The sequence below is a fragment of the Populus nigra genome, chromosome 4 (assembly GCF_951802175.1).
Source record: "Populus nigra chromosome 4, ddPopNigr1.1, whole genome shotgun sequence".
NCBI classification, from domain to species: domain Eukaryota; kingdom Viridiplantae; phylum Streptophyta; class Magnoliopsida; order Malpighiales; family Salicaceae; genus Populus; species Populus nigra.
In genome coordinates this window covers 12,237,182-12,251,057 of record NC_084855.1, presented here as the reverse complement: position 1 = coordinate 12,251,057, position 13,876 = coordinate 12,237,182, and the positions used below count along the sequence as shown (strand labels likewise).

The 13,876-nt window shown below is 33.4% G+C and overlaps 2 protein-coding genes across 2 annotated transcripts; one reads left to right on the top strand and one right to left on the bottom strand.

Annotated features, from left to right (window-relative positions):
* Nucleotides 1–23: 23 nt before the first annotated feature.
* Nucleotides 24–2,364, bottom strand: LOC133692645 (probable polygalacturonase). Its single transcript, XM_062113734.1, has 6 exons — nucleotides 2,205–2,364; nucleotides 1,735–2,067; nucleotides 1,495–1,615; nucleotides 1,193–1,367; nucleotides 969–1,039; nucleotides 24–818 (listed from the first exon to the last, which is right to left on the bottom strand). The coding sequence occupies exons 1-6, from the start codon at nucleotides 2,214–2,216 to the stop codon at nucleotides 109–111; spliced, it is 1,422 nt and encodes a 473-aa protein (XP_061969718.1). The 5' UTR covers nucleotides 2,217–2,364; the 3' UTR covers nucleotides 24–108.
* Nucleotides 2,365–11,060: 8,696 nt separating this feature from the next.
* LOC133690660 (putative UDP-rhamnose:rhamnosyltransferase 1) lies at nucleotides 11,061–12,690 on the top strand. The gene has a single exon (XM_062110906.1). It carries the CDS (start codon nucleotides 11,150–11,152, stop codon nucleotides 12,551–12,553), a length of 1,404 nt encoding a protein of 467 aa, XP_061966890.1. The 5' UTR covers nucleotides 11,061–11,149; the 3' UTR covers nucleotides 12,554–12,690.
* The last annotated feature ends 1,186 nt before the right edge of the window (nucleotides 12,691–13,876 follow it).

Genomic DNA, 13,876 nt, shown 5'->3' with positions numbered 1-13,876 from the left:
TGATCACTTGTAAGTTATAAAACTGAGAGAAACTAGTAGATTATATATATTTTTTGCTCGGAGCTAGCAGTGTTTATACATTGCTTGATGGTAGTAGAGAAGCAAAGTTCACATGTAACTCATTCCGAAGGAGCACGTCTTGAACTGCACCAAGTCGATTGGTATTTTCTCCGGAGGGAAATCACAGGACGTGATTTTCTCTGGCCCTTGATCCGGTAGCAAATCACATGGCCGTGGACTTACCCCGCTTGTCATCCCCTCAATTTCGGTGCAGGTCCACGGCACCTTCTTTGCCTTCGGTGCCAATCCGATTGTAACATTAGAGATGCAAATTTCCTTGAATGGATCGCCTGCAATGCCCTCCAATCTAGCTGCCATTGTCACATTATCGGCAACCATGTCCCTGTAATTAATGCCTTGAATCAATGGCAGTGCATTTGGGTCATAATTCTTATCAGCATGTGACCCATAATTTCCAGTCATCCAAAAGACCCATTTCATGGTATGCATGGTCATTCTCTTCACGTATATGTCTTTCACATACCCTCCTCTCCCTACAGCAGTTTTGATCCTGACCCCAGATTCTGTGTGGATGGCTGTGATATCCTCTGCTCTAACATCTTCTATCCCACCCGACATTTCACTCCCTAGAGCAATTGTGGCACTGTATGGAGAGATGCACGTGAGCCGTCTGATGACTAGTTGCTTTGTGGGCATTCCAAATGCAATCCCATACTCGTCCCAACCGCTTTTAACTGCCACACAATCGTCTCCAGAAACTATGTAACAATCTTCAATTTTAGTGTTTGTACAGGAATCTGCAACGTCATACCACAGAATTAAATGCTGCCCAAGTTGTTCGTGCAAAATATTAGGCACATTGGATGTAAGGTATTTGGCTTTCAAGTTCTTGAACTTCAAGATGGTTGAACAATTATAAGCTAATCAGAAATCAGGGAAATACAAACCTGGATTAATTCCATCGGTATTTGGTGATGTGATTGGAGCGATGATGGTAATGCCTTGCACAAGAATATCTCTGCAATCCCATGATTAATGAAAAAAATTAAGAGGACAAAAATAGTCATGAAAGTCTCTTATATATATATGTGTGTGTGTGTGTGTGTGTGTGTGTGTGTAATGTGAGAGATGTGATCATATATGTGATGACATACAGCAGGGTATAGAATACCTGCTGTAAACAGGATGAACATTCCAAGACGGGGAATTCAGGAGTGTCAGATTTGAAATTTGGATAGTATCTGAGAACATGATCTCAATTAAGTAAGGCCTGGTGTATTTTAGCTTGCCCTTGTGGAAGTTCTGCCACCAGAAAGCTCCCTGGCCGTCAATTGTGCCATTGTTCCCTGACATTTCAAATTTGTCACCAACTCACTTGTAAGATCGACCGCAGGTAAAAGCGCATGATTTTGTTATAATTTGTAAAATTGCTCTTAAATCTTGCTCATCACTTCTTAAATTGCATTGCATTACCTGTAATAATAACGTCAGTGAGGTTCGTTCCAAATATGAGACTGCTGTACCTTCCAGCTGCTGCATCCCTCCCTCTGCCGTATGATGGCAGAGGTTTCATCACTGGCCATTCTTGCATGTCCTAAACCATTCCATTCTTGACTTGGTTAATCAACAAAACAGAAGACGCGCGAGAAATTTTTTAAGGAAGAAAAAAAAGTTGGCACTTCTACGTCTATGCGTAGGTGTAACCATGCAAACCTGAGAGGCAAGAAGCACAGCATCCTTGTGTAGGTAGAGTGTGAAGTGGCTGGTAAGACTGAAGCTACCAGTCAGCCATTTTCCAGCAGGAACAAAGAGCTGAGAGCCACCATCTGATGAAAACTGACTCAAATGATCAATTGCATCCTTAAATGCTTTAGTGTTGGATGTTGTTCCATCCCCAACTCCTCCGAAATCAGTTAATGATGCACTGTGAGCCCTGCAGTTTATGGCACTGTACTCAAAGGAGTCCAAAATCCTCGCCTTTCTGCTCTCAGCACCTCTGAAGCTAATGAAGGCAACCACAAGTAACGCTAGAACCACACTAGTCACCTGCAAGCTCATAATGGGGGCAAAGAAGAAAGAGAACTAATTAATTAGCACTAATACTTGTCAAGAAAAGATAAATACTCGACACAAGCAGTGTTTCTTTTGTTTGCTAGAATGGAAAAGGGTATAGAGTTATTTACTCGAGTTTCCATGCCGCTTATCGACAATAATTCTATCACGGGAGAGGGAAATGCAGAATTTGTTGTGAGAATTCGTATGAAAAATGAGGTATTTATAGGGAAAAAGCTAGGGCTGTTGGATTCTCCTTGTAGGGTTGCTTGTCGTTCTTTGAAGTAAAGCAATGCTTTCCGTGATTGCATTCTAAAATTGCTGATTGTATTGGCATCATACACATCAGAAATATAATTTCCACCATTCACTTGATTACAGATCTTGATAATCTCCGAGTGTCTGATTGGACAAAAATGTTGTGACTTGTCTTGAAGCAAAAAACTTTGACAAATTAATTACCAATATTTTGTGTTGTAGTACAAGGAATCACCAGTCATTTGTCCAGTTTTGCTCCTCTTCATGTTATTATTATTGTTATTTTTTATTTTTTTTAAATCGAAAGATGAAATCTCGTAGACAAAAGAGCCTGAAACATAGTTACATAGCTGAGAAGATGGGTCGGAAACCTGGTGCTTAGTGAAAACATTTTTCTTCGACCTTAATTGGTATATACTTATGCTCTAAACTTCATTACTTCGAAGCATCGAATAAAATATTATCATAATCTGACAAAAAGACGTTCCACTTTAAGCATAATTATCTTGACAGGATCTTAGCATCCCTTGAGAACCCATTATTTATATGCCACTCACCATTATATTCATCTTATCACCACCCTCCCACTGCACTCCTTCCCATTAACCATTTTCTAAAGCATCACTTTTCACCGAAACTTTGTTTTTTCCCCACTTTATGAAGGAGATTAAATGGGTGATGTTTTCGAATAGTGCTAAACTAGGATAGGCTCACCACCAGTGCCATAGCTTCTGAGCTTGTGAGCTTGTCGAGCTTGTAGCAGAGAGCATGTGACCGAGGGAATTTGGAGTGTGGTGGTTGCTCCTTGGCCTCTTCTGTTGGAAAGTAGTTAGTGGGTCCCATATGACTTCGCTTTCTTGGGGTTCGCATCGAAGTCTTCAATCTCGTGAGCCTCCTCCTCTCACAGCACACCACCACCCCACTATTGCCGACCCACTTCACGGGTGAAAATTTGAAATATAAATGATGAGGCCCACCTTTGTTCTCATCATTAACAGTCATCCCTCGAATATTCAACTATTAATATGGCTACACGAAACTTTAACAGACAAATTAACCCGTAAGCGTTATATCGGAAAGAAAAAAAAAAAACTTCTAGTGAGGATCAAAAGGCAAATATTTCCGAGCTCTGTTTGCTAATCAGCCACTGGTTAGTCACGAGAGCATTGTACATTAATCGTTTCAAATCAAATAATGTCCACACAAGATTCTTGTTAATGGACCTACCTTCCCCCTCCCCTCTCATCAAATGTACTAACTTGAGTCCATTCTTCCTCGTAAGCACTTTATCTAGTTCTAGAAACAACTTCCCCATGACTGAACCAGCTCTGGATGTTGTTTCTTTTTCTTTTGGGAAAAAAAGGCACTTTAGATTGCCGGGAAACTTATCTCATGGAATAGGATTTTTCTGGATTTACCATCGTGAGCTTCGGTATACTACCACGTCCAACAGTTTTGGCACTATGTCAAATCCAATTCCTTAGACCTCATACACTGTTGGGCCTATCTATCTAGGTATGGCACCCTGCCATGCCTGCGATACTTGATGCCAACCCCTCGCTAAGCCTGAGGTTCCATGGGCTTCATTATCCTGACACCTCGTCAGGCTTGAAGCTCCATGATCCTGAAACTATGTCAGACCCAATCTTGAGTATTGTTTGAGCTTGGATTTATAACCTAAATCCAACACCTAGTCTTCATGATTTTCTTACTGGGCCTAGTCTCTGTGTCTGGTGTCCCTCACCCTTCTCCCCATATATCACTAGTTATACAAAAGTATGTAGTAGTCTACCATATCTTTATCTCTTAACTTTATAAATTTAGTGGAAAATAGATATGTGGTTGTGGTGTGTTGGATTGGCTGAGTGGAACACGATTTAAGATATAAAACTAATTTTGAAAGGTAAAATTACTTTTCAGCCTCTCAACTCCAGTAAAAAATACAAGGTTTATAGCATAATTTTTTTATTCTCAAATATATATATATATATATATATATATATATATATATATATATATTTCAAAGTATTTTTATCTAAAATATTATTGCGTTCTCTCTTCACAACAAAGATGAGTCTTTTAATTTGCAGGTATATGGCTTTTAACATTAAACAAGCTAAGGAAAGTGAAGCAGATTGCAAAAATCAATTAATTTATCCCATCATCAGCAGGAGTCTTGTTCCTAAATACCTTGCTACATCATCATTATCCATTCCTACAAGAGGACCATATTCAATCAACAAAAGTATAACAAACTCATGTCCGAATGTTGCTGTTTCGACTACTATTTGAGTTTGTATTATAAAAAAAATCAATTTTGTTAATGCTAATGAATTTCGAGATTTGAGAAAAAGACGGAAACAGCCACAGCTCGATCATGACTAATTTTAATATCTACTCTCTTAAATTGCAATAATAGAACATGTTATTTTTCAAAGTTAAAAATAATAATTTTGAGCATTAAATCTTTATACATAAAAATTAGCTAAAAAATACTATTACTACCGACCACAGAATGAAACTAAAATGACCTCTCCCTCTTTGTTTATCAGATCACCTAATCCCTTCCGGACAGTGGGTGTGAGGCTGTGACTCTTCAGAATAGTCTTCGACTGAATGCTGATTTCACACGCGCGCGCGCATAAAGTGACCTTGGTTATGGCCATTTTGTTTTCCCTTCGAAGCACATGACATTTTGGTTTTAATCAATGTTTAGAATTCTACTAAATATTATTTTTTAAAATATTTTTTATTTTAAAAATACATTGAAATAATATATTTTTTAAAAATTATTTTTAATATTAAAACTTCAAAACAATAAAAAAATAATTAAAAATAAAAAATATATTTTTTTAAATGCATGGGTTAAGCGGCAAAAACAAATCCTTAATGTGATCATCATCTCTCATTATTTAATTTATTTTAAGAATTTCATGGTTGCTATGAAATTAACGTAAATTTGTATGAGAAAGGGAGTCGAAACCCATTACTTATGGCATGTTCTGTTCCCTAACGAGCATGAAAAAAGAGAGAAATTTATTAGGAATGAGTAAAAAATTAAAAAACTGAGAAAAATAGAAAAATAATAACTGAAAAAATTGAACCGTGAAAAAAATTGATTAAACTGATTAAAATTTTGAAAAAATCAACTGGTTCGGTTCGGTTTTATAAACCTGAAATCGAAAAATTAAACCAAACCAAAACCGAAAAAAACATGAAAAACACCGAGCCAAACCAGTTTTTATCCTAAAAAACTAAACCAAACCAAAATTGATTAGCTTGAACTGATTTCGGTTTAATTTTATTTTTTTAAAATGAATTTAGTTATTTTTTTTAATAAAAATTAAATCGAATTGAAAATGTGATGGAGAAAGATACTGAATAGGCTTTATGAAAAGAAGCTCCGCTGTATTGGGCTTGCTAGTCTTAGGGAGAGACGGGATAGTTTATGGGCTTTGATCTATCATTCCCATTTCTCTGGGGTTTTAGGAAATCTAGTTGGGCCAACATTATTTTTATGCTGATGGGCCTGCAGAAACGTTGATTATCCAATTCTTGAAAATTGAGAATTGTATTTATTATATTACATTTTAAGTGTTAAATTGATAAGTATCGAAACAAGTATTAAATATAAATGAAAATAATCAAATTATAACAAAACTACGTTAACACCTGTAATACAAGTATTGAAGTCATATTTATAATTTTCTGTAACAATATTTATGGGTTGTTATCCATGTAAATTTTATCATAAGGTAAAATTAAAAAAACATTCATAAATATTTATAAATATTAAATTTAATAAATATATCAATCTAGTGCGTTCAAATAAATTTAATAAACTTATCTAAATACTACCTCGTGATTTAAATATACAAAGTGAAGAAAAAAACATATTTTTTTAACCAACAAACCATCCCTTAAAATTGATATCAAGAATTATTTTTGAGATAGCTTCAAATATTTGAAATGTAGTTCTATTATTTTAATATTTTTTATATATTAAAAAAAATATTTTATTTGTTTAGCATATCATGAATTATTGGATCAAACGTGATGTAGACACAAACCTCATACGAACATTCAATGAATTTTGAAATATGTGCTTCCCGTAGTCATTGTTTTGACCAAATGACCACGACAAAAAAAAAGGCTACGGTTTTTCATCCACACAATTATTATTAATATTATTGTTGATGATGTGGTGGTGTTCTATAGCAAATAATTGGTTATTATCTTTTGAAAATTGATACAATTATAAGAAAGTTTTAGAGATATAATACAATTTGAATTTTTTTTCAGAAAATAAGGAGGTTTAACATAATCGCTATTTAGAATTATGTTTTTATATTAGAACTGCTATTTAGAATCATGACTTTAATAAAAACCACAATTTAAAATTTCATGTTCATTATAACTATGATTCTAAATAATAATTACATAATACAACTGTGATTTAGAATTGTGGTTATGACAAATATATAATTCTCCACATATTCTCCATGACTGCCATTCTTGCAAAGAATTGGAAAACCTTTGCCCAAACCAATCTTTGATCCTCCATCAAAACACCAAAATCATCTTTTCCTTGTCTCCACAAGTTTTTATACTAAGCTTTTGTTGCAAAACATTGGCCTAGACAACCTCCTCACCACCTTTACATAAAAAAATCAAGGTATAACAACTGCATTGTCTCTTAGTTTTATAGGTTTCATTATTGAATTGATGAATTTTGAGTTTTGATTTATGACTATTTGTGTTGTGTTTGATAATTAGATATTTTATTAATGTTGAGATAATCTTAGGTTTTGAGTGTTGCAATTATGTATTTTTAATATAATTGATGTTATTTATTGAATCAAATAGGTTTGAATTAGAGAAATTAGATTTTAAATTGATTATTGTGTTGCTTGGCATATTTAATATAATTGTTTGATTTGGGATAAATATTGTTTGAATTGATGCAAATAGATAAATGATTGATTTTTTGACGTTATTAATAAAACTATGGTCTAAATCATAACAACTAGAGTTTGTGTTGAATTTTGTTTAATTGAGATTATTTAATTTTTAATTGGTGCAATTATATATGTTTTCATTGATATTATTAAGGTCAAAATAATATCAATTAAAGTTTGCATTGAATTGTGAGATAATTTGATTTTGATGAAATAAGTATTTTTGTTTTATATAATATGTCTTTATGTTGTTTTATTATGGTGATATTATTGTTCCTGATACGAATAATAATTTCACTTATATTGATAGAAGTACTATGTTCTTCAATGCTACTAGAGATATGTCATTTGAAGAAATCAAAAAAGTTATACTTGGAAGACTAAGGCTGAATTATAATGATATTAAAATAAATGTCATTTGGAGGTCTCTTGTTAAGGAACATTAATATTTTTTGATATTGATTGCATGTGATGTGGAATTTAGAAATATGATGAAATTGTTCGTCCAAAATGGAACGAACATGATGGAGTTGTATGAGCTGATACCTAAGCATAACATGTTGAATTATTACACTAAACTTGGCGCAGGTTTCTCCACGTAAGGAGATGAAATATTAGCCACATGTACGTCGAATTCACAATGCTATAAATACTTTTTACTTTTTACAAGCTTGGACAAAATCGTTGTATTTTATTTTTAGATTAATAATTTCTACTCGCTTCATATTAGGTTGAATAATTGTTACATGATAGTTGATATGTTGTGATTGATTTTCGTGATCTCGAAGATGATGATGGACTAGCTTGTTATTATGTATCTTTTTGGTTCGAGACATGCTGTATTACACTTGACTTGTGATGAGAGACATTGAGCCTAAATGACATTCTTTTAGAGGATGATACCACATAAATAAGTGAAAGTTATGGTATTGATGAAGTCGGCCCATCTACTTATCGTTTCAAAAAACATAGATAGACTTAAACGTATTATTATGTTGTGTTATTTTTTTAGTTAAGAGTTATTTTTATTAGTATTACTTATGTAATATTGTTTTAGTTAATTATCATATTGATTTTAATGTTGCCTTGCATATTATGTATTTTTATACTTATTTTAGATAAACATGATTTAAAATTGTTAATTAACAAGTGAACATGTTGTTTAAAATTTTAAATTATTCATTTACAAGTTAAAAAATGCACATTATTATGTTTTGTTATTGTCATTTTTAATTATTTTTATAATTAATAAATAAAAATAATATTTAAAAATAATATGTATTAATTTGAGATTATAATTAATAAATAAAATTGATGTTAAAATATTACACTTTCAATAACTGCTATTAACAATAATTATTGTTTAGTTATGACGCTATTGACAGTAATAATTGTTTAATATAATTGCTATTCATATTAACAATTCATTAATAAAACCATGATTTTCATTATCGATTAAGTGAAAATATTCTATGTTCTAAATACTTTTATATGCTGCACTGTACTCTAAAAAAAAAAACCCCAAAACTTTGTTTAAATATTCACAGCCTGTGTACGCAAGAAAAACAAGGAAAATGAAAAGGAAACACTTTTTGTCGCATAAACTTTTGATATTGAGAAAAGCACGCTCTCCGTATAAGCAATTCTTTCATCAATGACACATCCTTTTAATGTTTTATCTTGACCATACTGCTGCTGGGCCATCTTTAGGTAAAGGTGAGAAAAAAATTAAAATAAAATCATAATATTATTATATATTAATGAAACTGTTATCTTAATTAATTAATTAATTATTCTCGATTGGAACAAAGGACCATTTGAAAAGGATATTCGCTAAATTAATCAAGTCTAGTCGTGTCCTGCTTGAAGTAAATACATGCATTCCATCAACTAATTACTGGGGTTGGCAGCCATTTCATTCTGCCTTATTTATTAATCAAACTTGAGGTTCGACAGCCACATAAATGCATTTAGCCCCTGGTGATATTTTTTCACTTAAAATTATTTTTTTATATTTTTAGATTGGTGTTGATTTTAAAAATAATTTTTAAAAAATAAATAAAATATTATTTTGATACATTTCCAAGTAAAAAATATCTTAAAAAACAATTATCACTACATTCTCAAACACTTTAATATTATCTTATAGTAATGCTCTAATCTCTCTTTCTTCAATTATGAAACCTAATTTATTTTAATTGATGTTTGGCAACATAACTATTAATAGTTATTTTAATAAAGAGGGTGAGGATTGAAATCCACAATTAAAGGGAAATTACTAAGAGATAAAAAAAAGATAAAAAATTAGTAAGGACATGCCCAGATCGATAAGTCACAAGTTGAAAGTGAAATCTCTTCCGAAAAAATCACTTTGCAAACACCAGCCTTTCCTACGACTAAGTGCGTGTTCGGTGTTGCGGTTGTGTTTACTGAAAAATACCGTTTACAAGTGTTTGGTTAGATATTAACTACACTTTTATTGTTATGGATCCCACTTGAAACTGAAGCTGAAACTCAATTTCTTGAAAAGCAATTTGGATTTGCTTTTTGAGGGCGTGTTCTCTTTTCTTCACCGACAATGCAAATTTACTAGAAAGTAGAAGAGAAAGAGAGAAGGAAGAAGAGCAGAAACAGAGGAAAAATAAGAAGGATCACCGTCCATCGGCCAAGCAACCCCCTCAGTTCACCACCGGCTTTTTCCATTGCGACCGCCAGCCAGACATCGCCGCCGCGTAGGGTAGCTTGCTCTTTCCCTTCTCCTTCTCCTTCTTCTTGTCCTGCTATATTTCCCTGTTTTTACTTTTTGCAAAGTGAACAGTGGAGAGCGTCTCCATTGTTCATGGGCCGGACCGGTGTAGCCCAAACCTAAATGCATTGGACCGAGTCCAATCCAATAAAATAAAAAAATCCAAAAAACTTTCTCAGATATTGTGTTTTATTCGAAAAACTAGTGTTTAACATTATTTAATGACACTACATAATTACATTAGAAGGAAATCGCATGATGACATAGCATTTGTAGAATTTGATCACAATCCCAATTTTATTCTTGATGATATTTTACCTAATGTTGTTGCACGCTCAGAACGCCATGGAAACTGTAATCCTTGTCGCATGGATTTCGTACGTGATGGAATTGCAGATAGTTTAATGGAACAATAAAAAATACTTTATATAAAGTATTATTTATTTCATAATGTAATAACAGTAGGTAAATATATAATATTTCAATTAAAAACCATCAATATTAATATATGTCCTTTTTAGTTATTTAGAACCTCAATTTGAAAAACATTCTTAACAAAACACATCAAACTACTTTTTTGTTCAATCTCAATTTCAATCATAGTTTTAACCAAATATATATTTTATCAAACCAATCTCAACTAAAAATATTTTTTATAAAACAACTTTTTTTAAATCATAAACATAAAAACTACCCCAATGCAATTACACTGTAAAAATTATGAAAATTTTGGTAGCTTTGGGTGCTTCGACTAATTCCTAGTATAAAAAATTATATATAAAAACCAACTTTTCCAACACATACAGCCCGCAAAGCAGGTTGAAGTGGTCATAAAGTAAAAAGCTGGAATTAGCTGAAAATAATTTATCCTCACCTTGGAAAGCAAAGGCTGATTTTTGTATTAAACTACTGGATTGTCCAAAAAAGGTGACACGGAGTGCAAAGACCTTTGATGATGGGAACAAAAATAAAATTGACAATAATAACTCTAAAACGTTGGGATTCGATTAGTGGACAACCTCCTTTCAATTTCTTAAACATTTGTGGCACTCTCGGAATCAGGATAGACCTTTTATTACTTCCCTACAGATCATTTCAGAATTCAGACATAGTTATGGCAAGTGATTTGCATATAGTAATATTTCCATGGTCGGCCTTTGGTCACATATTGCCATTTTTCCATTTCTCCAAAGCTTTAGCCGAAGCTGGAGTTCATGTCTCCTTTGTATCAACTCCGAGGAATATACAGCGACTACCTGCAATATCACCAACCTTAGCACCGCTAATAAACTTAGTGGAGCTTCCTTTTCCAGCTTTGGACGTTAAGTATGGCTTGCCAGAAGGAGCTGAGGCAACAGTAGACATTCCTGCTGAGAAAATCCAATACTTGAAGATCGCCTATGATCTCTTACAACACCCCTTCAAGCAGTTTGTCGCTGAGAAGTCCCCGAATTGGATAATTGCTGATTTTTGTTCTCACTGGGCTGTTGACATCGCAAAAGAACATGGTATCCCACTAATATACTTGTCGATTTTCTCTGGAGCCACGAGAGCGTTTATGGGGCATCCAGGAAATTTTGTTGGCGATGGCCAGAAGATGTTTTGGGGATCCCCGGAATCTCTGACTTCACCACCGGAGTGGATAACCTTCCCATCGTCTGTAGCTTTCCGAAGCTATGAGGCAAAAAACATGTATCCTGCGATATTTGGGGAGAATGCCTCAGGCATAAGAGATGCCGAACGGATAGCAAAGACTGTAAGTGGATGTCAAGCTATAGCTGTCCGTAGCTGCATTGAATTTGAAGGTGAGTACATGGATGTATACCAGAAACTTGTAAGTAAGCAGGTAATTCCAATAGGTTTGCTCCCTCCAGAAAAACCAGAGAAAAGAGAAATAACTGATGGGACATGGAACACGATCTTCGAGTGGCTTGACAATCAAGAACACGAATCCGTGGTATTTGTTGGATTTGGCAGTGAGTGTAAATTGACCAAAGATCAAGTTTATGAGATAGCTTATGGGCTTGAGCTATCAAAATTGCCATTTCTCTGGGCACTTAGGAAACCCAATTGGGCAGCAACAGATCTCGATGTTCTACCCCCAGAATTCATTAACAAGACTTCCGAGAAAGGGATTGTCTCCATAGGATGGGCACCACAACTAGAACTTCTATCGCATCCATCAATAGGGGGATCATTGTTTCACTCCGGGTGGGGTTCCGTAATAGAAACTCTGCAGTATGGACATTGTTTAATTGTTTTGCCATTTATCGCAGATCAAGGGCTGAATGCCAGGCTTCTTGTGGAGAAGGGCTTGGCTGTTGAGGTAGACAGGAAGGAAGATGGATCATTTACCAGACATGATATTGCCAAGTCTTTGAGACTAGCTATGGTCTCGGAGGAAGGAAGTCAGCTGAAGACTCGAGCAAAAGATGCCGCTACCATATTCCAGAATAGGAAGCTGCATCGGGACTACATCAATAGGTTTGTGAAGTATCTGAAGGATGGAGTTTCTTGAAACTGTCGAAACGTATCCCGATTGTCCGATCTCTCACTGTCTTTATCCTCGTCTTACTCGAGGATAAATATTTGGGCAACTATGATATATAATTGTGTATTATTTTGGGAATAAAGTCTTCAATTTGATTGTGAGAAGTATTTATTTTTAGAGTTAAAAAAAATATTGAAGTAAGAAAACCTCTCACTATTAAAATACTTGGAATAAAATTGTTGATGTCTTTATTATTGAGAACTTTTTCAAAGTGCCATAAAAAGATTTTTAAAAATTATTATTTTTTAATTACATAAATTAAACGTGTTAGACGCGTGCACATTGTGATCTCATGGCTAGGCCATTTACTTTCGATAACATGTTAAAAGCATATCCTTAATTGTTCTTCGGCACATTTCATGAGAACATTTGTACTAAAAGAAGTTGTTTCATTTTTTTTTAGTTTTTTCTTTTTTTTATTCAACGAACAGAATGTATTTTTTTAAAAAAATTATGGATATTAGATTGATATATTATTAATTATTGCATCTAAAAATAATTTTTTAAAAAAATATTAAAACTTGTTGCATTAAAGTTAAATTATATAAATAGTTTTTATAAGATGCATTAAGAAAGAAAGAAAAACAATAATTACTTATTGAAAATAAAGGAATGAATCGAAAGCTCCATGATTGAAATAAAAATAACCCCAAAATGAAATTTTTATCATACACATTATATTAATAAATTATCTTTATTATTACAACTTTTACCAAATATTGTTATACTTGTATTTAACATGTTATTTTCATGGTTCTCATCATTTATTTTTTCAATACTTAATGATTATTTTTTTCTATATATAATGCACTTTGATAAATTATAAATTAGTGTATTTTTGTTGTTGAGATTTTATTAAAGTGTCATATATGTTTTATGAAAATCAAATATTTTTAAAGTCGCATAACTTAAATCTATTACACACGTGTCGCATTGTGATCTTTGGGGAGGCCATTTGTGCTCAATAACGCATCAAAAGCATTGCTTTATCTTTTTATGAGACTAGTAGTGCCTCTTTAAGATTACAAGGGGGAAAAAAAAACTAAAGCTTCTTGACATAAATTTTATGAGCTTGATATTGCAAAAGAATATGATATCCCAGTGATACACTTTTCAATTCTCTCTGGAGCCTTGGGAGCGTTCTTGGGACCTCCCAAGTATATATCTTGTTGATGATGTCCAGAACAGGCCTAGGACATCCCCTGAAAGTCTAACTTCACCATGAGTGGATAAATCTGCCATCTTCTGTAGCTCTTCGAAGCTATGAGACACACGAGGTCTTCCATGTCT

What these genes read in the sequence shown, in the direction of transcription:
- LOC133692645 (XM_062113734.1), bottom strand. An exon ending in CTGTGCTTCTTGCCTCTCAG is followed by an intron (nt 1,616 to 1,734) that starts GTTTGCATGGTT and finishes GGAATGGTTTAG; the next exon opens with GACATGCAAGAATGGCCAGT. An exon ending in TACCGATGGAATTAATCCAG is followed by an intron (nt 819 to 968) that starts GTTTGTATTTCC and finishes ATGACGTTGCAG; the next exon opens with ATTCCTGTACAAACACTAAA.
- LOC133690660 (XM_062110906.1), top strand. Translation starts at nt 11,150, where the DNA reads ATGGCAAGTGATTTGCATATAGTAATATTTCCATGGTCGGCCTTTGGT.